This window comes from Danio aesculapii, chromosome 9 (genome assembly GCF_903798145.1).
Source record: "Danio aesculapii chromosome 9, fDanAes4.1, whole genome shotgun sequence".
In the NCBI taxonomy this organism is placed as follows: domain Eukaryota; kingdom Metazoa; phylum Chordata; class Actinopteri; order Cypriniformes; family Danionidae; genus Danio; species Danio aesculapii.
The window spans coordinates 42,627,835-42,652,823 of NC_079443.1; the positions used below are offsets into that span (position 1 = coordinate 42,627,835).

At 35.6% G+C, this 24,989-nt stretch overlaps 1 protein-coding gene across 1 annotated transcript; it reads right to left on the reverse strand.

Moving 5' to 3' along the window:
* Positions 1-1,945: 1,945 nt before the first annotated feature.
* On the reverse strand, positions 1,946-24,837 carry mfsd6b (major facilitator superfamily domain containing 6b). The gene is made up of 7 exons (XM_056465765.1): positions 24,596-24,837; positions 21,070-22,606; positions 14,770-14,867; positions 11,782-11,943; positions 9,255-9,353; positions 6,472-6,734; positions 1,946-2,625 (listed from the first exon to the last, which is right to left on the reverse strand). The coding sequence occupies exons 2-7, from the start codon at positions 22,602-22,604 to the stop codon at positions 2,359-2,361; spliced, it is 2,424 nt and encodes an 807-aa protein (XP_056321740.1). The 5' UTR covers positions 22,605-22,606; positions 24,596-24,837; the 3' UTR covers positions 1,946-2,358.
* Between the last annotated feature and the right edge of the window lie 152 nt (positions 24,838-24,989).

Consider the following 24,989-nt stretch of genomic DNA (forward strand, 5'->3'; position numbering starts at 1 on the left):
GGATTTTCATGCACAACCATCTCTAGGGTTTACAGAGAATCATCTCGCCCTGGGTTGTTGAACATGACAATGAGTTCACTGTACTCAAATGGCCTCCACAATCACTGGATCTCAATCAAATAGAGCAGTGGATCTCAAACTTTTTTCACAAAGTACAACCTCAGAAAAAAATTGTCTCCAAGTACCACCATAATGAGCAGTACTGAAATACAGTAGTGTAGTAGGCCCAATATAGAAGCTACAGCTCTGTACAGTTCAAAAACGTAGCAGATTAATTCCTATTATTAAGAATATTTATTATTATCAGCCACTTTAAACATTATAAATACTTTGAACATTACAACTGTACTGTGCTTATATGTAAAAAAAAACAACAACAAACAAAATAAAACATCAGCGTTTAAATTCAAATGTGCTTTTAAAAGTTAAAAAAGGTTAGACTACTGTTCTTAAAAAGTAAAAAAAAAAACTCCTGTACTTAAATGTGAAGTATTAACATATTGTAGCCTATTCATCAAAACCTTGAGATGTTGCTTGGACCTCATAAATAGGCTATATGTCATCACATTGATATATAAATCATTTTTGATAATTTTTGAAATATATGTAGCATGTACATATGACATATTTGATTCCTCCGTGTACCTCTAGTGGTACAGGTATCACAGTTTGAGAACCACTGCAATAGAGCACCTTTGGGATGTGGTGGAACGGAGGATTCGCATCATGGATGTGCAGCCGACAAATCTGCAGCAACTGCGTGATGCTATCATGTCAATATAGACCAAAATCTCAGAGGAATATTTCCAGTACCTTGTTGAATCTATGCCACAAAGGATTAAGGTAGTTCTGAAGGCAAAAACGGGTCCAACCCGGTACTAGTAAGGTGTACCTAATAAAGTGGCCAATGAGTATTTATTTTTTTTTTCGGCTTACTATATAAAATACTGTGCAAAAGTATTGGTCCCCCAACAGTTTTGGTGTTTTAGCTTCCAGATATAAGGCTGGTCTCTGCATTAAGATAAAAATATATAGAAAATAAATATGTACACAAAACTGAGAAAAACAAAACACTGTTTTCAGGATAATATGGCTACTGCTTGCAAAAGACAGCATTTAGTATGAGTCCCTATACCAGGCTAAACCCAAGTTCATCTAATTTACGTGTGTGTTTTTTCCTCTGTCCAGGCAATCCCATACTGCCTCTATAAGACTATATTAGGGTCTGGACTCTGTGGAGGCCATTTTATGACTGTTTCTGCTGTTCTTGTCAATAAATATCATGAATATTAATATTACTCATTTTGACTGGAGTAATCTTCCTTCTTTTAGATCAATTAAGACATTTAGTCTTTTCAGGATGAATTTTGTTTTCTTTTTTTGGAAACAACTTGTAAATGTTATTAATTTTGGTTTTAATTTAAATGTTTATTATTATTTGTATGTCATACTGTTTGTACTTTTTGACTATGTTTTTGTGTGCTTAAGCTTGAAGGGCCGGTGTCCTGCAAAGTTTAGTTCCAACCCCAATCAGACACGCTTGGGCTAGCTAATCAAGCTCTTACTAGACTCTCTAGAAACATCCATGCAGGTGTGTTGAGGCAAGTTGGAGCTAAAATCTGCAGGATACCAGCACTTCAGGACCGAGTTTGTGCACCCCTGCTTTAGACTGTGGGAAGTGGTTCAGGTGAAGTATGCTGCTTATATGTTTCGTTTAGATGTAAGTTTGTTTTGATGTGTTGTTCTCTTTTTTAATTTATGTACTTCTTAGGGACCCCCTTGAAAATGAGAAGGGGATATCCCATCTAATAATCAATATAATTATAAATTTCATTTCTTTTTATGTGTAGAGTGAGAGATTATTATACTGTATTATAAATAAATATAATTGTGGCCAAAGACTTTTGCACAGTACTGTTTAAATGTATATAAATACAAAACATAATGACTTTCACATTTTATTTTTACACAGAGTAGATTTATATTTGTACCTTTTGGTCACGTTACATGGAAGCACAATGAGCGAAATAACATTTTATACAGAGTGCAAAGCAACAATGCAACATCAGCTTCCATGAATATTATGCCGAATCACCTCAACATTGCATTACAATCATGAAATGCTCAGTAATGTGCAGATCTCATTATAGGCATCGACCTTCAAGCAGGCCCTTTTGAGGCAAAGACAAGACGTCAACCGTGGCAGTGCAAAGCAAACTGACTCAGCAAACAAACCCTCGCTAACACAAAACACCCCGTCAGTCAACAGAACATTTTTTTGGTCCAAAGTCAGCTGTCACCTTTTACACCCCACACCACGGTAAGTGCTTAAATCCTAAGGCTATTCGGTAGTACAGTTCAATGTTTTGTTGGCTGTGTTTGTGTTATTGCAGGCAGCGGTTTGGAGTGTCCCGGTAATGGAGTGGAGTTTTCGACCGGTTCTTCAGCCTCTGTAGATGAAGGCGGTTCCTCCACTGGACGGACAGGGTGTGTGTTTTGAGGGACGAATGCACTAGAGGCAGGGCCTTGGAAGGCATATTCTACAGGACTGGATAAGGCGTTTGGTTGCGATGATGTGGATTCGTCACCAGGTGGCGCCGCTGAGGTCTGCTGCTCACTTCTCTCCTAGAACAAACACCGGAAAGATGTTAATGTAAGTCACTGCTTTAGGTTGAACGTGTTTGAATTTAATTAAATAGGTGAGGGTGAATTAATAAATATGTATTTTAGTTACATTTACTCGCCAAAAGTAAAATGAGAGTTAAAAATCTGTGTTGGCGAGTTTGTGTTCATTAACAGTAGCATGGTCATTTTTTGGTTTAGGGGATTATTAAATTCGCAAAGACTAAATTGATAACTAGATAAATATGTAATGCACTGTGATCATTTTACATGAAAAAAAATGTGCCAAACATCTTCCCAAATCTGCTCTTATCAAAAGCATTTAAAAAACATCTCCTGGCTCTGTGGATTCACATTTAAAATGAAATAAAAACAATCATAAATATTGAGTTTATAACTGTGCTTATTATTTTAACATTATATTAATAATAATTATTACATACAATTTTTATGAAAAATACTATACTTAAATAGTATCACTTATTAAAATACAATATTTTAAAACAAACATTTTCAAGGTTGATGTGTGTATGTACAGTACACACTGTACATATATATATACACACACACACACACACACACAGTTGAAGTCAGAATTATTAGCCCCCTTTTAAATGTTCTTTTATTTTTTTTTAAATGTTTCCCAAATGATGTTTAAAAGAGCAAAGAAATTTTCACTGTATGTCCGATAATATTTTTTTATTATTATTTATTATTTAATATTTATTATTCTTTTTTTATTTTGCCTGAAATAAAAGCAGTTTTTAATAAAAAAAAAAAAACATTTTAAGGAAGTCTACAGTCTCGATCGTCTACAGAACAAACCATCGTTATACAATAACTTGTCTAATTACCCTTACCTGCCTAGTTAACCTAATTAACCTAGTTAAGCCTTTAAATGTCACTTTAAGCTGTATAGAAGGGTCTTAAAAAATATCTAGTCAAATATTATTTACTCTCATCATGACAAAGATAAAATAAATCAGTTATTAGAAATGAGTTATTAAAACTATTATGTTTAGAAATGTGTTGAAGAAATCTTCTCTCCGTGAAACAGAAATTGGGGAAACAAATAAACATGGGGGGGGGGGGGGGGGGGGGGCTAATAATTCTGACTTCAACTGTATATGTATATGTATATATGTGTAAACACTTCAGTTCTTGCTAGGACAGCCAAATGACAAATACATTTACCTTCATGGTGCCAATGAAAAAGAAGAATAGAAAAAGCAGGGTGTCCACATATTAAGCAAACAGCATTTTTCTGACATTGAGCATTTGATCACAAATATAAACACACCTAAAGAGCATGACATTAAAGCCGTGAAATTTGGAGAAAAGTGCTTAACAGAAGACAAATAAAACTGACAACAGAAAATCATTTATCTTCAGTTAGTGAATGGTACAGTGGTGTTAGTAAGGCTTGTGTAAATTATTTAAGAGTACACAGAAGATGAAATAGGAAATGCAGTGCGAGACTGACAAGACAGCATGCGCTTTTGTGCATAAAAGTCAAAGACAGATTGTTATTCCTCACCTTTCCCCTGAGAGAACGACAGCATGAATGAAAAGAGACAGAGATGATTATTCAGTTAAAAGACAGAAAATATGATTTGACATTAATGTTTTTCATTATCTGCTTGTTAAGTATGACATCACCAGTTACGGTTTCAGGGACCAAGCACTCTATCAGATGACATTTCAAATATTGGTATCTGGGATGCAGCAAGTTCAGAGACTGTAGTGAACACCATATTTTGAGCAGTATTGATTTTGTCAGTGAAAATAAGGATGAAAAATGTTTGTGTCCTATGGCTTGAAACAAACAACAACTTGACAGGTCTGCTGTGCCATAATAACCATGAATGTTCACGTTCTGATACACTCATCTAATAAATAAAACAGCCCAAATGCTGCAGTCCAGCAGATTAAAAGAAAGTTAATGTTGGTTGGTTTATATTTTTTGACTACACTTTAGTCTCATTATTTTTTTTTCAATAATATTGCATGCTCATATAGTCACTTGTAATATCGAATGTATTGCTGGGCAATTATTAAGCGCAATTATTAACAGTACATCCAAAATAAAAGTTTGTTGTTACGTAATATATGCATGGACATATGTATATTGATTATGTGGGTCACACTTTACAATAAGGTTACATTAGTTCATGCATTTATTACTAAGCTAATTATAAACAATACTTGTGCAGCATTTATTAATCATAGTTCAACATTTCCTAATGCATTATTAACGTCCAATTCAAATTCATACTTGTTAACATTAGTTAATACACTAATGTTAACATGAACTAACAATGAACAACTGTATTTTTATTAACTAACATAGACAAATACTGTAATAAATGAATTGTTCATTGCTTGATCATGTAAGCAAATACATTAACTAATACTAAAACTGACTTTAAAGAGCTACAATTATGTGTTTATATAAATACTTAAAAAAATACATATACATTGAAATTAATATACAATTTGTATTGTATACATAAATATTTTATTCCAAATATAAATACACTTTCTTAAATATATGCATGCATGCGTGTATTTATATATTCATAATAATAGAAATACAAACTTTTATTCTAGAATGCGATAAGTCATGATTAATATTTGACCAACACTAACCTAATAATATCCATGTTGTCTTCATCTAGTCTTAGGCCCAATCCCAATTCTATTTTTGTACCCCTACCCCTTCCCCTTGGCCCTTAAAACCGAGTGTGAAGGGGAAGGGCTTTAAAATTTATCCCTAAGCAATGGGACAGCACCTGCACATGTCATCACAAGCTCTTGCTTCATATGAGATCAGACTATGGCCACTGCTGTAGTTATTCCAGTTGTTTTATTTTTTGGTATTAATCTTCAAGAAATCACTGAAGGCATATATCATGTTATCATAACTATATAATGTGGCAATAAGATCGTAACTGTACTGTGCATATACTCAGTGGCCATATTCATCTATGTAAACACCAAAACAACATTAATATAGCAGACACTGTAAAAAGCTTTCTGACAGGGTATTCAGAGTGTCAGCGAGTGTCAGAATGTTGTGGCACTGTTATACAAGAGTTATTATTAGCGATTATAGATACCGAAATTTTGCGGTTTTTATTATTTTTTTAAAGCATGACTGTAAAACATGAACGCGGTTATGAATATATTAAAACATGTGTTTGTTTGTTGTAAAAATTCGTAATAATGACAAAAAAAAATACAAATGTGTGGATCTCCTTACTTCTGGGTTCAGCAATACTGCCGTTGTGGCAGGTGTATTCTGAGAAATTTTCTTACCCCTTGGTTTTGAGTGTGGTCCTGAAAAATCTCCCATTGAAGGGGTATTTAGCCCTTTCCCTTAGCCCTACACCTTCAAGCTAAAGAGAACTGGGACACCCCTACCCCTCCTTTTGCGTGTTCCTATGAAGGGGTAAGGGGAAGGGCTTAGGAGTAGAATTGGGATTGAGCCTTACTCTCAGGGAAAAAAAAAAATCTAAAGTTTTTCGCTGTTAATTTTGTTGATGAAATTAATTCCTATTTTGTGAAGGATTCACTTTAAAGTGTGATATGACTAAATAGTGGGCATAAACAGAGAGTTTTCTCAGTTCGAATGAGTAGGGGTTTGCACCTGGAAACAGTAATCAATACATCACAACTTAACAAGCGAATTAATTTTACAATAATCACATCCAAGAACAAAGATGACAAATTAAGTAAAATATAAATAAGAGAATTAGTGGGAAAAAAATAGCATTATTAAACAGCAAGACTGAAACTTTCACCTCCTCTTAACGTCCATATCCCACATCACAAAGTGTGCCACCATACCTGCTGGCCTTGACAGTCATTGTTCTTTGTCTGAGCGACCGTATCTCTGATCTGATAGAGGGCAAAAGCGATGGTGACCCAGGGCGAAGCCGACACCACCCAGGCCGGCTTGTTGGGATCTTCTTGCTCTTCCTGGTGTCTGGTTTTCCGTGTCTTTGAGTCAGAGTTGGGCTGAGAAGTGGATTGGTTCTGCACCAAGTCAATAGTGGCGATGGGCACTGGACTGGAGGGCACTGGGATGTTTTCAGCCAACATTGTACCCTCTGTAGTAAAAGAGCACAAAGATATGATCAATGAGTGTGTTTACATGCACGTTCTTAACTTGATTATGCATGTCTGGTTAATACAGCGCAATTATCAGCAGTGAAAAATTATTCAAGAAATCAATTCTGCAAATTTTTTTTTTTATGTATTGCAATTCTCTTAAATCGATTTTAGGGTTAAGCCTCATTCACACAATGAGCGACTCACAGCGGCAAAGCCACAAGCAACCGATCATTTTAACAGAGAGTGAACGACTTCCGGCGACCTCCGTCTACACGAGCGACAGTGACCGTTGTTGACCAGGTGGGCGTGTCGAACGACACAACAAAGTTAAGAATCCTTTAAGCAAATGAAGAGTGACTTTCTTGAGCGACAGCCAATAGGAGGACCAGTAGAGCTCTCAGCTCCCTCAGAGGCCGGTTGTATTCATGCATTGTATATACTTACACAGGCCTGCGTTTGCAGCAGGTCGCCACCCAGAGCGACAGGCAGCCACAAAGTCGCTGCTAGTGTGAATTTGGCATTCGTTTTTTAACAGCAAATGGCGCTGTATAAACCGTTATACACTGCTTGCATTCAATTCCTTACATATACCACTTGAACTACTTTGAGTCATACTTTACCTAATTCACAAGCACTCTCCCCATGAGCATTTGAATGCACAGTTAAAAACTAGTCTAGAGCAACTAGTCTATCTGCTGTTAAACCTAATATTGATTAAAAAGGGCATAGCTAATAGCGATACATTTTTGAAAATCTCACACTCAAATGCAGAATATATTTTTTTTAAAACGACTTTTTTTCGCCACAACTTTAATCTACATGGTCCTGGATTAATCTGTTTTCATCTAGCAGAATAAGGTCATAAATGGCTTAAGGATAAATCAACCGTCACAGCTAGATTTTGTTTTGTAACAGGAACATGTTTTAATTACAATGGCCATATCGGTCATTCTGACTGTTCAAATAAGTCTTTAATAATAATAATAATGCTTTAACATTCGAAGCTTCTATTGATATTTTAGAATTAAGCTTTGAATGTCTGTTGTCATATTTAACATTAATCTTTTTTGTTATATAGACTATAATTTTGTACAAGTTACTAGATAAGCCATGAAGGTGCAAGCAGGAAAGCAGTGAAAATGTTGTTTTGAAAGATGTGTGAAGTAAAGTTGTTGTTGGTATCAGAAAGTTATGTTGGTAAAGTCTAGATCGGATACGTGGCTGGCCAGAAGTGCGTTATGCACATCAATATAGCAGCATTTTTTATGACATGGTATAACAATCATTAATATTTTTACATTACTGTGACGGTTGGGTTTAGGGTTAGGGTGGGGGTAGATGTTAAAAAATACAATTTATTGGGTAATTTAATAGATAACATAAATAATACTCGGTACAGCTACTGTTTTTACATTACTGTGACGGTTGGGTTTAGGGTTAGGGTGGGATTTTCGTTAACTTCCGGCTGCAACTATATCTGATCTACAACAACAATATTCAGAGGCACAGGAAATAGTAATGGATGCTGAAATGCATGTGCTCAATTTTAGAGTTATGGCCATTCAGGGTACAAATTCTCTTTTTTTTCTCCTTAATTTTCCTTCAGCTTAGTCACTTTATTCATCAGGGGTTGCCACAGTGGAACGAACCACCAACTTATCCAGCATATGTTTTATACAGCGAATGCCCTTACAGCTCAACCCAGTACTGGGAAACATCTATGCACACATTCACACTACAGCCAATTTAGTTTATTCAATTCACCTATAACGCATGTCTTTGGACTGTGGGGGGAAACTGGAGCACCCGAAGGAAACCCACGACCCAGCTGGGACTTGAACCAGCGACTTTCTTGCTGTGAGGTGACAGTGCTAACAACTAAGCCACCGTGTCACCAGAACTCTTTTTTTTTTTCGTAATTAGAATAAAATAACAATGTTAGAATGAAATGTACACAGATTTTGGAAATATCAGGGTATTATAGCTACATTAGTTTTATTTTATCATAATTATTAAACGACAACCTTTAAAAACGGTCAAAATGTCTGCCTCAGTATTTCTAGTGTTAAGACAGAGCAGATGTTTTCATGTGAGTGAGAAGGAAGGACATCTTAGACTCGGTTTTCTCGACTCAAACAGTTCTAAAAATGTGTTCACATCTCGTACTGTTTGAGTAAAAGCGGTCCAATCAAATGTATATGAAAAATTGCAGATACGTTATATGAGCCACAAGTTTCAAATGAATGTATTTAACAAGAAACTGACATAAATACTATAATTATATACTTAAATCATTACATTTTGACATCATTACTGGGAAACAAACGGAAGTTCTTGTCAACACGTTTTACTTAAATTGCTGTTTTTTGTATGTACAGTGAACTGGGACAGTAGGTTACTTCAATAAGCAGATTTCTGCGAGTTATCAGCATTTCGGCATGCATTTAAACGTGCTTTCGCAGTTTTTACTGCAGCAACATAACCTTTGTGTTGTAAAACAGCAGAAAGAAGCTTACTTTTCTCCTCGTTCTGGCCTAACAGCCACTGTATGAGAGAGAAGATCAGTAACGTGACCAGAGAAGCCATCCCGAGGCCTCTGAAGGTTTCTGCAGCACCTAAAACAGGAAATTTACAAAATGAAAAAGGAAGCATAGAGAGGAAACAAGCCGGATACTGTTCAGATTACTGTCAAAAGCTTTTCACAACGGAAATCACTATCTACAAGTTTTCTGGTTTTCTTTGATATTTGTTATACATTTAGTGAGGTCCAAAGTTCACTTCACTTTAGCTGTTCTTCTGTCGATCTTTCTTCAACAGTGACATCTGTATTAAACTAAAAACAAATCAATTTGGAACTAAATTTACATTAGCATTCTACTGTACTGCTACTTTACTATCTGCCTGATATGCTGAATATGTCCCATAAAATAGAAGATTGTTATGACTTGTTATCATTTTCCTGTTCAGACATGTAAAGTGGCTTTATACAGTTAATCTAAATTATACACTCACTGGCCACTTTATTAGGTACAACTTACTAGTACCGGGTTGGTCCCTTTTTTGCCTTCAGAAATGCCTTAATCCTTCATGGCATAGATTCAGCAAGGTACTAGACAATTCCTTAGAGATTTTGGTCCATATTGACATGATAGCATCACACAGTTGCTGCAGATTGGTCGGCTAATCTCCCATTCCACCACATCCCAAAGGTGCTCTATTGGATTGAGATCTGGTGACTGTGGAGGCCATTTGAGTACAGTGAACATTGTCAAGTTCATCTCAAGTCTGAGATGATTCGTGCTTTATGACATGGCGCGTTATCTTGCTGGAAGTAGCCATCAGAAGATGGGTACAGTGTGGTCATAAAGGGATGGACCATGCGACATTCAAAGTCACTAAAATCACCTTTCCTCCCCATTCTGATGCTCAGTTTGAACTACAGCAGATAGTCTTGACCATGTCTACAAGCCTAAATGCATTGAGTTGCTGCCATGTGATTGGCTGATTAGAAAATTGCGTTAATGAGCAGTTGGACAGGTGTACCTAATAAAGTGGCTGGTGAGTGTATCATTTTATACAAATTTTTAATTTATGCCATTTGATCTATTTGCTAATTTGTTCACTCATTCTGTTGATTGTTCAGTTTATTAATCTTTCTATGGTTTGATTTTGTCTAGTCTTCATATATATAGTTTCTTTTGTCATCATACGTTTGTTCGATGATAGTTCAGTCTATTGTTACATTTATTTTTACCAATACATTTTCAAAAATGTATTAGATTTATTAGAAATTTTGAATTTATGTCATGTCAAATCCCTTATTCCCTGAGTCTTATACAGTATATAGATGTTTATATCATAATCTATATATGTATCTTTCCATTCATCCATCAATCCATATATTGACAGAACGATATGTTGAACGACTGATGATAATATAATAATAATAATAATATAATATAATATATAATAATAGAAAAAATGATTAAATGTTAGAACAAACATATGATAGAATAACCATCAGACAGAATTAGCGATTAAATTTAACAATAGACTGAACAAGCAACAATCAATAGAACGAACGTATGATGGACAAAAGAAACTATAGATATGAACACTAGACAAAAAAACACAGAGAGATTAATAAACAGAACAAGCAACAGAATGAGTGAACGAATGAACAAAGATCAAATGAGCAACAATTATAATGAACGAATGATAGAATAAAAAATTGGTAGAATAAACAACACACAAATTTAAAAATAAATAGAACAAAGGATAGAACGAACAATCGTTAAATAGAATGAATGGCATATTTTAAGAATAATAGAGTCAGCAAATAATGGAAGATGGAAAAAGAATAGAATGAATGTTAGATGTAAAGGATGAAAAGAATAAGACAACAGATGGAAAGAATGACAGACAAAAATGAGAAACAGAATGAATAGTATATAGAACTAATGACAGATTAAGTGAATGCTAGAACAAGCAGAGAAAAAACTATAGAAAATTAGACAATAATAGAATGAACGTTAAGACATAAAAATTGATACTAAAGATCAGATGGCATATTTTAATTTGATCTTAATCTATGGCTGTTAAGGGTTTAGTTCACCCAGTTCTGTAATTAATTACTCAACCTCATGTTGTTCCAATCCCCTAAGACCTTCGTTCATCTTCTGAACACAAATGAAGATGTTTTAGATCCTGGAGCTCTGTCATCCTCCATAGACATTAACAGTCCGGATGTCCAGAAAAGGAACAAAATACATTGCTGTCTATGGACAAAGATAGAGCTCTCGGATTTAAAATACTTTCATTTGTGTTCCAAAGGTCGCAAGGGATTGGAACGAAATGATGGTTTGTAATAACATATTTAAAATTTTTGGGTGAACTAACCCTTGAACATTTAACAGAATTCCCCTTTACTACTAGACTCTGCTTCTTAATAACGGTGTGTTTTTATTTAATAGCATAAAAGCACGCATGATGCAAAAGTATAGTATATCAAGTCACATCATCACTTCTGTCACGATGTCATACCAAAAAAGTTGACAAACACTCCTCCCAGCATTGCTCCACAGCCTCTCCCGAGCCCCAGGTGAAGCCCCTGCAGGATCCCCTGGGCAGAGGTGCGCAGCGCTGGAGGAACAGCAGCGCTCAAATACGAGATACAGGCCGCCCAGACTGATGCGTGTGTCAAACCTGCACCACACATGAGCAGAAACACACATCAACATCAACATACACCAGCCACAGGTTCTCTGTAAAACACACTGTCTGATTAGACTACAGCTACTGATTAGACTACAGCCCCCCCCACATATATTACCAAAATGGTAAAGAGGAACCATCTCCCTGCGTTTGCGTGAGTTTCCTCCGGGTGCTCCGGTTTCCCCCACAGTCCAAAGATTTGCGGTAGAGGTGAATTGGGTAAGCTAAATTGTCCATAGTGTATGAATGTGTGCGAACTAGTGTGTATGGGTTTCCCAGTGATGGGTTGTGGTTGGAAGGGCATCCGCTGCGTAAAAAAATATGCTGGATAAGTTGGCGGTTCATTCCGCTGTGGCGACCCCAGATTAATAAAGGGACTAAGCCAAAAAGAAAATGAATGAATGAATTAAAACAAGAAACTAATTGTGACATGCATTTTGAAGGATACTTTGAAATGATAAGTATATTTAGGGTTAGTATTTCTCTCTGCGTGCTTTGTTTAATTAAAGAGCTAGTAAACAATTCAGTTTAGATTAATGCTTTGTGTCTAATAGTTTAATTTTGTGGCAAGAAGCCATGTAATAAGCATACTAGCGTACATATTGTACATCCAGCTAGTTCTTTTCACAAAATAAAGCCCTGACAAACCCTGACAAAAGAGCTACTTCTGCAAAAAACAACAACAACAAAAAAAAAAACGGCTGGATGTACATTATCCCTTACTTAACGCTGAGAGTCAGGGGTATAACTCATGTTGAGTCATTAGCAATGTTTCCATCCAATAATGCAAAATAACTTTATGCGCAAAACTGGATTAATCGCATAAAGACGAGTCAAAGTGAACAAAAAATCATCACTTTCTGATTATCTGGTGCCAAATATCAATAGTAAAAACAGAATTTGCTGAGGTAGGATAAGCTGCGTCAATCTTAATAAATGACTTGCGCCTCAGAAGGCAATCCTGACACGCAGTGAAAGTGCGATGAGACGCAGAGCACAGACGCTCTTGATTTTGGAGGTAATTAATAATATAACACTAATACTGAAATCGTTTTAGAATGACCAAAACAACATTTAGATGTTTTACAGTGTGCTCAGCCTGCTTGTTTGTCCATTCATACACATTTTCACCATCACATGATCTCTTATAACAAAAGCACTTTTTTAATGCGCATACTGGAATTTGTTCGGTAAAAGTGTTTCCATCGTTGTTTATGCGCATATTTTCGTATCGAATAAAAAGTTTATCCTACTCAGTTTTGCGCATTTTTTAAATTTATGCGCATTTTAACGTTTCCATCAACCGTTTTTTATGCGCATAAAGTCTATTTATTTAGTTGTGTAAATTTATTCTGTTTTTAAATTAATTTCAGTAATATTATTGACTAATATGAAAATATTCACATGATTTATTCACAATACAATTTGTAAAGTAATATTTTCCTTCTTTTTGTACATCTATTATAGAAGTGGCTTGTTTTGTTTACCAAATAAGTGTATCTAATTGGATTTGCATTGTAAACATTAAATAAAATATATTTTTAGTTACAATACTCCCAAAATCATTCCGCATAAATCCGCAGTTTTCATTTACAACATTCTGTGCTGAAAAATGGCCACAGATTCTGTCTGGCCCTACTCGTATCTTAATATACAGTTGTGGACTACTTTACAATTCTCTTTTTTTCTGGATTTAGGATATGTAGCTATGCGTTTGAGTAAAATGTCATTTTAGTTTTATTCTGTTAACTACCCATGACATTCTTCCAAATATACCATAAAAAAAGACGTCACTTATGGCATATATTTTTCATCAATTAACAAAAAGCTGCCACTTTTTAGACATATTATCCATGAAATGTTACACAATAAAAAAAGAATAATATCTCCGATCTAAACCTTAGAAACCCCAAGAAACTATTTTCTAAGAAATGTTATTTATTATACAATAACAATAAAAACTCAAATCTATACCATATAAATCCAGCGAGGCTATTTTTCCCATAACTGTATTAATTTGCTCCAAATTGTTTATATATTAAAAATGTACACATATAAATAGGATACTGTATTGAAAATAAACGTGTATACAATCCAATCCATGTTCTGGTTATAATACTCTTACTATTATATACTAATATAATAAAATTAATATTATTCATATAAGCAAGTTCAAGTAACATACATATGTTCATTTCAACTCTTATATTAAACAACATACTTATACATAATTTTTAAATTAATCAATGCTAACTATGATTAATAAGTGTTGTGTTTCATATTGTTCATATGTTTAAGTTTTCTCTCATCCTGCGGTTTCTTCATAATGTGTATATGTGCTATAAATAAGCAGTCTTGCCCACTGATAATATAATGTCATTGTTCAACAAACGGTTGTTACATCCATGTGAGTTGAGAACAGGGCTATCCGGTACAGAATGTCAACAGTCAACACATTTGTAAGATAATAGTGGCTAAAGCAGCTAAACAGGCTTTAAGAACCTGCTTTATTTCAAAGGTCCTGACATTTCTCCCTCGCCGCTGCTTAAAATAAAGAGTTCTACACAGAAAAGGGGAAGTTTACTCTTCTAAGAACTGATGTTTAACATTTTTTGACCACATAGCTTAGTATCGGCACAAACCCTTCACATTTAAAACAAACGTCATGGTCTAAACCTGTCTGTCTATTTCTCAACCCATTGCAACAGGGGGTTTGATGTGAAATAAGGTGTCAGATGTGCTGAAAAACAGCTGAGTAATGGCCTCAGATGAACCCGGCGTCTGATATGGCCACCATTTCCACATTTTATTTCTCACCTTGAAGCACCTCCATGGGTAAAACTATCCATGCATTTTCCAGATAGGAGATGTAGAGATAGCGTGCAGTGTTGCAGGCCAGGCCGATATACAGGACTCTGTATAGAAGACAAAAACATAGTCACATCATGCTGTACAATACAAATGAAACAGTGCTTTTTGTTACAGTGAAAAGTTAATCTGGGGTGTGGTTAAACTCGTTGCTTTCTAAGGCCTATTGTAGTAAGGCTGGGTGTTGAATTTGCTGGGTGATGTCAGTCTCTATTCTGACACCCAAATGAATGACTCATTCTGTGCTGAAGACAGGCTGTCGGAAAGAGAGACCGCATCAGTGTGCAAACACAATCTCGAACAGGAAAAATCTCTGGTAATGTTATTAATAGCGGTTATAATCTGAATTATATTCCCGGAAAAAAGCATCACTAAACTGGTGTTTACAGTACAACGTTTGGCCATTCATTTACACAACAAATGCAAATGGCGAAAATGCTAAACATTCAAAATTATATTGTTTTTGTGTTAAAGGAATACTCATTTTTGCAAATAGACTCATTTTACAACGTCCCAAAGGTTAACCTTATGAGTTTCATCATTTTTATATCCATTAAGCTGATCTTTGGGTCTGAAGGGAGCACTTTTAGCTTAGCTTAGCATAAATCATTGAATCAGATTAGACCATTAGCATCGCACTCAAAAAATGTTAAAAATAGTTTCAATCATTTTCTTATTTAAAAGGTTGACTCATCCGTAGTTACATCATGTACTAAGCAGGCCCGAAGCCAGCCAGGTAAAAGGAGTAGTTCTTTTTTCTCAAAAAGTGGACCTTTTTGCGGTTATAGGCCTCATTTATGCTAATATTTAATTACGAGATTTAAATACTGCAATTTAGTGACATTTTAAGCTACTACTTTAGCTGAAATAGATTGTCAGATGGTCATCATAACCAAAAAAAAGTCAAATTCATTTTAATATCGATCACTTTTGGTGCTTCATTCTTTTTCTTTAGTCATTTTACGTTCAAAAGTTACTTGAACAATATTTTTTCTATTTAAAAACGACACAGTAGCGAAAGATGACCTTACTTCATAAGATTGTATATTTTCTTGCACAGCAGGATGTCATGAAACAATAATTGTTAGCATTGGCCAACACCGATGGGCTAAAGTCACACCTAAACAACAGAGGATTCCACTTGGTCTTATTTTCACTTGGGTTATTTTCACTATTTATGATGGCATAGAAGTCAAAATAGGACAACTGAGCTCATGTATGGGACAAATTCTGGACCTATGTCAGTGAGGGGTGGGTCTTTCGAACCACCCAAACCCCTCCTGGCTAAGGGCCTGCTAAGAAAGATGAAAAATCAAAATTAGCTATCTTCTAGGGTAATATGGCTCAGAACTAGGAATCATTTCGATGAAATAATCAAGGAAATGTGTTCCCATACCAACAATAAGTGCTGTTGTCTACTTAGTTATCTAGTTGGGGACTATTTTCAGGCACTGCTTAATATCATTGCATCTGCAGCAACAAAGTTCCTTGATTATTACTCCAGAATGAGGCTATAGTTACTAGCCATTTCAGCGTAGAAAATAGCAATTTCTTATTTTTCAGTCTGTCTTAGTATATGATGCAACTACAAAAGAGTCAAGCTTTGAAGAGGAAATTTATTGAAAGAATTTGCTAGTGGATGAGATGCTAATGGTCTAATCTGATTCAATAATTTATGCTAAGCTAAGCTAAAAGTGCTCCCATCAGACCCAAAGTACTGTCGACTGAACGGTCAAATTTTCAATTTCATTAGTGACTAAGCTCAAGGAAAGTGAGAGAATCTACCTACGACTGAATAACCTACAGTTGTGTACAGAATTTAAACAATCACTAAAACCTTAAAACAACAGATTTGAAACTACTTTCTCCATAGAACTACATGCAAAAGCAGCTCTGGAAGATAACCATGCAAATGTTGACTTTGTGACTACAGAAAGTGTCTGGCTGTACACGGTGTAGGCTCTGCCACACCCTTTAAAAAGCTTTAGAATTGATCCACAAAAGGAGAGAGCTCACCGGATCAATGCTGGAAAGCCTAGACAATGCGCGATGGGGCTAATGGCAGGATAAAGTTACATGCCTCTCACAGGCATTAGTGAAAATAGGCTACTTAACAAAGGCTACAGAGATGAAGCTGAAGATAGCACATGGATGAACAGAACATTGTCATTATATGATGATCATCTTGTCTAGATGTGTTCTATTTTTTATTTAAGCCTTATAAATGTATTTGCAATTATATCATAGTATGTATATATAAATAAGTATACAGTTGAAGTCAGATTTATTAGCCCCCTTTTGATTTTTTTTTCTTTTTTAAATATTTCCCAAACAATGTTTAACAGAGTAAGGAAATTTTCACAGTATGTCTGATAATATTTTTTCTTCTGGAGAAAGTCTTTTTTGTTTTATTTCGGCTAGAATAAAAGCAGATTTAATTTTTTTAAAAAACATTTTAAGGTGACATTTAAATGTTTAACTTGGTTAATTAGGTTAACTAGGCAGGTTAGGGTAATTAGGCAAGTTATTGTATAACGATGGTTTGTTCTGTAGACTATCGAAAAAAAAAAAAAAACAGCTTAAAGAGGCTAATAATTTTGACCTTAAAATGGATTTTTTACAAATTAAAAACTGCTTTTATTCTAGCTGAAATAAAACAAATAAGAATTTCTCCTGTAGAAAAAATATTATCAGACATACTGTGAAAATTTCCTGAATCTGTTAAACATAATTTGAGAAATATATAAAAAAAAAGCTAAATAATATAAAAAGGCTAATAATTCTGACTTCAACAGTATGTGTGTATATATATATATATATATATATATATATATATATATATATATATATATATATATATATATATATATATATATAATAATTAGCTGGAAAATTGAAAAACCACTGTCAGATATAAAATCAGAATAGTCAGATTTAGTCAATGTGAAAATTGTTTAAATTCAGGAATATTTTGTCACAATTGTGAAATATTAAGTTCTGGGTTATAACTGATAAACGTTCTACGATATAAAAGTCACATATGCTGACCCCGAGGACACCTACGCCAACACGGGGAGTACATGCAAACTCCACAGGACTCGAACCAGCGACCTTCTTGCTGTGAGGCGACGGTGCTAACCACTAAGCCACCATGTCACCCTTATGTAAAATTATCACATGAAATGCATAACATGGTAAGGACGGAATCATATTGCAGTATGTTAACTATAGCCACATATTTGGCCCAACAAAGTTCTCCAATCTCCACTGAATCAAAATGGCAAAAAAACTGAAATAATTTTGCTTTGACATTAAACAAAACAGCATTAGACCACTAATATTGCATCTTTATAAACTAGGAAGTGGTCAGTGAATATGCCTTGTCTCTTGGTTTAGGTTTCACAAACCGTCTGGCACAGATACTGCTAAATGCTAGCAGTTTACATCATTAAAAATGCAAAGACTGAGCCACCAGAAACTTGAACTTGTTTTTTTTTTTTAAAGCTGATTCATCTTGTTCACTGTGAAGAGCTGGTGCTCTAGGAAATGCCACACACTTGAGAAATACCACAACGCAGACTGAGGATGTGAGCAGACCTTTCCATGTGTCTGTTTACCAGTGCCTACATAAACACGGTAACATCCTAGAAAAGGGTGGTTGTACATTGTGTGCCCAAGCTAGGCAGTGCCCTTTTAGAGCTTAGCCAATGTCAACAATAATTACTAAGACACATCTGAACAACCTTTGGACTTTCTGTGAGCTTACCTTTATGCCTCAAAAATAGCAGCCTATTTGCGCTAGAACTCTGAATAAATGTGTGCATATTTATATGCAGCATTGACCAGATGCGGTTGGTTGTGTTCTCATAAAATATTAAGCAACCAGGATATGGTAACCAGCGCTTGAAGGCGGTGCTTGGGCACAGGTCCAAAATACATAACCCACCATTCTAAAGAAAATAATTGTTTGCTCTGACCTTACAACCATTTGCTCAGCTTTAATCTCTGATGTAAAGTTGAAATCAGAATTAATAGCCCCCCTGAATTATTAGCCCCGTTTATTTTTTTCCCTAATTTCTGTTTATCAAAGAGAAGATTATTTTCAACATTTCTAAACATAATAGTTATAATAACTCATTTCTAATAACCGATTTATTTGATCAGTTATTATCTTTTATCTTTGTAAATAATATTTTACTATATTTTTTTAATATAATTTTTACTATATATTTATGTTATACAGTAAATAATATTTTACTAGATATTTTTCAAGACACTTCTATACAGCTTAAAGTGACATTTAAAGGCTTAACTAGGTTAATAAGGTTAACTAGGCAGGTTAGGGTAATTAGGCAAGTTGGTATAATGATGGTATAATGATGGTTTGTTCTGTAGACTATCGAAAAAAAGAGTTAGCTTAAAGGGGCTAATAATTTTGTCCTTAAAATGGTTTTTAAAAAATTAAAAACTGCTTTTATTCTAGCTGAAATAAAACAAATAAGACTTTCTCCAGAAGAAAAAAATATTATCAGACATACTGTGAAAATGTCTTTGCTCTGTTAAACATAATTTGGAAAAAAAAAAAAAATAATAAAATAAAATCAAGAGGGGGGCGGGGGGGGGAGGGGGGGAAGGGGTGGGCTAATAATTATGACTTCAACTGTATACAAGTCTTGTTTATCTTTTGTCACAATCACCTAAAACACATGCAATATACATTGTTTAAATCAAACTTATTTAATTTGGTCTGTAAATAAAAATTTAAATAAATTTAAATTTGTATGAAGTAAAATACAAGCTTTTTTCTAAAGCAATTAACATGTATGGAGAATACCAGGAAATAAACGTCTTTCCAATCATGCAAGTGCCACAAAAGCATGACTTTGCTTTTAATCACTGGTGTTATTAAGAACTAAAACTATGACAAATAATTTTTGTTAACGAACGCTAACTCAAAACATAGATGTTACACTGAAAATAGAAATGTTGCCTTGGCAGTTACAAATTTGCAACTAAAATGAACACGCACCAACAAATATTTGTATAACTAAATATGCACATGATAAAATGTATTATATCATATAAAATATTACAAATTATAATATTAAAATATATATAAAATTTAATAAATATTTATAGAATATTTTATAAATACCAGTATTATTTATATACCAGTATTATTTATATTATTTACAGTATTATTATGTACCAGTATTATTTATATACCAGTATATAAATAATACTAATACTAAAAAACTTCTGAAATCTGAATTAATATGTTTTCTAATAAAGCTACTATCAAAAAGTTAATTCATCCTTTTTGGAAAAAGTAAGAGTTTTGTTTTTCTTGATCATGGTTTAAAACAACCATTCATTTATTTTCTTGTCAGCTTAGCCCCTTTATTAATCAGGGGTTGCCACAGGGTAATTAACCGCCAACTTATTCAGCATATGTTTTACGCAGCGGATGCACTGGAAAACACCCATACACTCTTGCATTCACATACACTACGGCCTTATTAAATTTAGCTTATTAAATTTAAATTTAGCTTATTAATTTTATCCATTGCTCATGGCTTTGGAGGGGGAAACCAGAGCACACAGAGGAATCCCACACGAACACGGGGAGAACATGCAAACTCCACACAGAAATGCCAACTGACCCAGCCGAGGCTCGAACCAGTGACCTTCTTGCTGTGAGGCTATCGTGCTACCCACTGCGGCACTGTGACACCCCTACAATAACTATATCCGGCGAAATAAAGGGTGATTAAAAGAGCTCTATTCGTCTAAAAATATGGGCTAGACATGACACACCAGTTTAGGACATCTATCTAGTGCATTTGTGGAAAAACAATTAAAAAGCAAACACTGAACACAAAAATCCTTGTGAACATGGTTTCACTGTGCTTATTTGCATAGAAGCTGAAGTGTGCTCAATTGTCTACTAAACTGCTCAATTGTCTACTCTCATTTCGTCTACTCTCATTACAAATTACTGCCATAGCAAATTCCCCAAATAAGCGCAGAAGCCTTGGCCAACCAGGTACAATGACATACAAGTGGTAACTTTGACTAATACCAGTGTACCTGCTTGTGAACAAATCTGCTTGAAAGCTAAATTAATATTCACGATCCAGACTCTCACTTTTCAAATGTAAATGTGGCAGATAAACCTGAAACACAAGTGCTGTTAAGTATAAAAAGCATGCAATATATTTTAAATAATGAGGTCCTCATGGTTCCCACCTGATGTGTCCAACGAGCTCAATGAGTTTGTGGCTGATGAAGTAGGCGGCGAGCTCGGAAATGTGGCTGAGCACCGAGCAGATGCCAAAAAGAGTGGTGGTGCCCTTCAGGTCCTCCAGATGCCAGAAGAGGAAGGTGAACACGAACCCGTAACCAAACCCCATGAACCAGGCCACAAAGAGAACCGTACCATAGCGGACGCCACAAATAATCCGGAAGAGATCTTTGAAGGGAAAATGTTGCGGGTTGGTTTCAGGGCAAACGGGTGCATCGTCTGAACTAGACTCTGGAGACGAGACCTCCTGAACGACTTGAGGTATTTCCACATCCTCCTTCTTGTCCTCTTCTTCATCTGAGCGATAAGCCCTGTTGTCAAAGTGGAACTGTGTGGCCACAATCAGCGCCGAGGTCATCAGCACCCCAAAAACTATAAATGCAATTTGGTAGTTCTTGTAGTCAGGCAGGCTGCAACCCGAGCCGTGGATGAAGATTGTGATGTGTGTATTGTCAATCCAAATGCCCACCGACAGCATGGCGATACCCCATCCCAGAGATCCCCACATCCTCTGGAGTCCATAACGGTCTCTGTTTTGACCAAGGTACTGAAGAGTGACCGTGTCCACGATGGTCACAGCCGGGGCGCTGAAGAACTCACCGATAATAATAACCAACAGGATCAGGAGAAATATAGTATCTACTTGCTGCTTATTGAAGACTATGATATACTCTTTGATTTTGGCAGTAATAGCTTGGGTTTCCATTGTTGAGGTAGATTTCGATGGGACTTTTGTGGCACTGAGTGACACCGTTGTTAAGTTTGATGCCATACTGATGTCCACAGTTGAGTTTCTAAAGGGAGCGCTTGTGGTATTTATATTTGCACTTCGAACGTATCTAGAGTGAGGTCTGTATGCTGCTAAAATTGGCTGAGAAAGTGGAGGACTGGTGTATGTATCCTCAATCAAGTATCTTCGCTGTCTGGTATGATTACCAGCATGTGTATAGTTTGTAAAATTGACTGGTGACTGAATAGTAGGGTCTACACTGACACAGCTCATAGCTGCTGGCTTGACGAAGCCAATACCACAATTAAAGACCACCCAGCAGAGTACGGAAAACAGCAAAACTGCTTTGCCTTTCTTAAAGCGGTCCGCCACAAATCCCCAAAATGGTGCACTGCAGAACTCTATAAAATAACGGATTCCAACTAGTAGGCCACTTTGGGTAGGTGTCATTCCCAGCTGCTTGTAGTACACAGCTAGCAAGGGGTGTAAAGAGCCGTACGCAGAGTAAAAGAAAAAATAGAAGACCTTGGAAATCAAGAGACGATTGTCTATTCGAGCACAACATCTTTCCATGCAGTTCATACTTTGGGAGGATTGAGAAGGGAGTGTCTCAGATGGTGCTGTTTGACCTGATGGTGTAGTGTTTGCCACTTGCCCCATGGACAGAGTGTTAAATGGTTCGGACAGGACATATTTCCTCTTCTGGTCCTCTTCATCATCCGCAAGGATGGCCATCCGATCGCTCGCCATTTCTGTGAGACACACATGAAACATCTTAGAAGAATATTCTGAATTACGTCTTCATGTTGTAGCATTTCCCTGCAGTTACATTTAGGCATGGGCCGGTATAAGATTCTGACGGTATGATAACCTTGGACATAAATTTCACTGTATCCCGGTATTGTGATAATACTGCTCTAAAATATATTCTTTTTAAATGTCTTGGTAAAAAACTTTTTTTTTTCACTTTTAAACACAATATATTTTATTTTAAGAAACATTTACAATATTTTGCAACAGTAAACATGTCAGGCTACATAATTCAAATGAATTGTTGATTTTTTTCTGTGTCCATTTATTTAAAAATTTAATTTTTTTACAACTTAAAAACAAACAAAAACTGAAATAAAAAATCTTACTCATACCTTAGGAACGGTTTAGCAGAAAATTGTGACGATTTTAAAACCTTGACTTTTCCAAACCATGGTAAACCTTGAAAACGGTTATTGTCCCATGCCTAGTTACATTACATTACATTGCCTGTATGAAAAAAAGTTATTAGCTCAAAAAAAAAACATTAACAAAAAAAAAATGACAGATTTCAAACCATTCACTTATAGTTTGTGGCAGCTGTTTAATGATCATTAAGATGAATGGAAACACCATCTTAACGAAAACAAAAAAGAAAGATGGAAAATTTCCCCTTATGCTCTCTTGTTGACGTCAAGTTTTCATTCATTCATTTATTTATTTCTTTTCTTTTCTGCTTAGTCCCTCATTAATCTGGTTATTAATCTGGGGTCGCCACAGTGGAATGAACCGCCATTTTATCCAACATATGTTTTACGCAGGTGATGCCTTTCCAGCTGCAACCCATCACTGGGAAACATCCATACACACTCATCCACACACATACACTATGGACAATTTAGCCTACCCAATTCACCTATAGCGCATGTCTTTGGACTGTGGGGGAACCCGGAGCACCCGGAGGAAACCCACACAAACACAGGGAGAACATGCAAACTCCACACAGAAATGCCAACTGACCCAACCGACGGTCGAACCAGCGACCTTCTTGCCATGAGGCGATCGTTCTACCCACTGCGCCACCATGACGCCCACGTCATGTTTTGTAAATCACAATTCTGTTGTTTACTTGTTCACAGAACCTGTCAGTTTCTAAGTAGTCCCATTTTAATATTGAGGTAATGTTGGTTTTATATTCGCACATTTATTCAGTGACAACTTGTGACATGCTCCGTATATTGTTTACCATGGTACTTTGAATATTCGGTCTGAAATCACCCAAGTATGACTTGAAAATAACATGAGCTCTATTTATTTAACTGTGAACAATGTTGTACTTTGATAGTCATTTGAGCTAATATGATTTAGGATTTCCAAATAATACTTATCTGAAATGATATTAAGGAGAAAGTCTGAATGTGTGAATTTAAAACCAACCTAAGTCATTTTAATAATGTTCAGGTTGCTTTTTTATACATTAGCTTCCATAACAAAGTAAAGTAAATTATCGCTCAGTTTTGTACATTAAACCATTTTGATACTGGTATTGGAAACAAAAATGCTTTTAATTTCAAAAGAAGACAAAAGGTACTTTTCATTTCCCTATATTTTCATTTTCATAAATTGTAGTTTGACCTCAAAATAGATTAATTCAGTAACTACCCTTGAATAACATTAAATATTTACGCTCTGTAACTGTAACATACTATCATGTGGAAATAATGTTGAATTTCAGGTAATACTAGTATAAATTACACTGTTAAGAATGCAATTTTGGAGATTGTGTTGAAGAATGAAGATTGCTGTAGGTGCAGTCAACATCCAAAACCACATATATCACAATAAACTTCTAAGGGTGTGTCCCTGCCTGAAACTAACACACACCCTATATATACATTTACGTTGTATATTGCACGAAAATGTACATGCACACAAAAACTCCTCATTATTGTACTTAAACAGTCTTTGACGCATGGTGTGGCTGAACTTACCCGGTTGTTGTGTGGAAGTTTCTGTTATTTCAGTGTCTGGCGTTGAAGGAGGACGATGCCTTCAACAGACTGCTCTCCTCTTCCAACCATCATTTTATCACCATCTTGGTCCCAATTCACTTTTTGTGAATAATCGCAAAACATCGATGTATTCCCGTAGAGAAGAAGCGGTTTATTGAACAGCCGTGTTTCATCCGACCTGACGCCAGTCTCACACCTGCCTGCGATGTGCGCAGCGGCAGTGACTGTGAGTGTGTGTGTGTGTGTGTGCTGCTCTAGGACTGCCTTCATTTCTACTGATGTCACCAACTGTGACACCCTCTTTTATTTGTCACTTACTTGAATTCTATTCGTTTCTTTTCTTGTTTTCCTGTCATGTGAGATAATCAGAAAT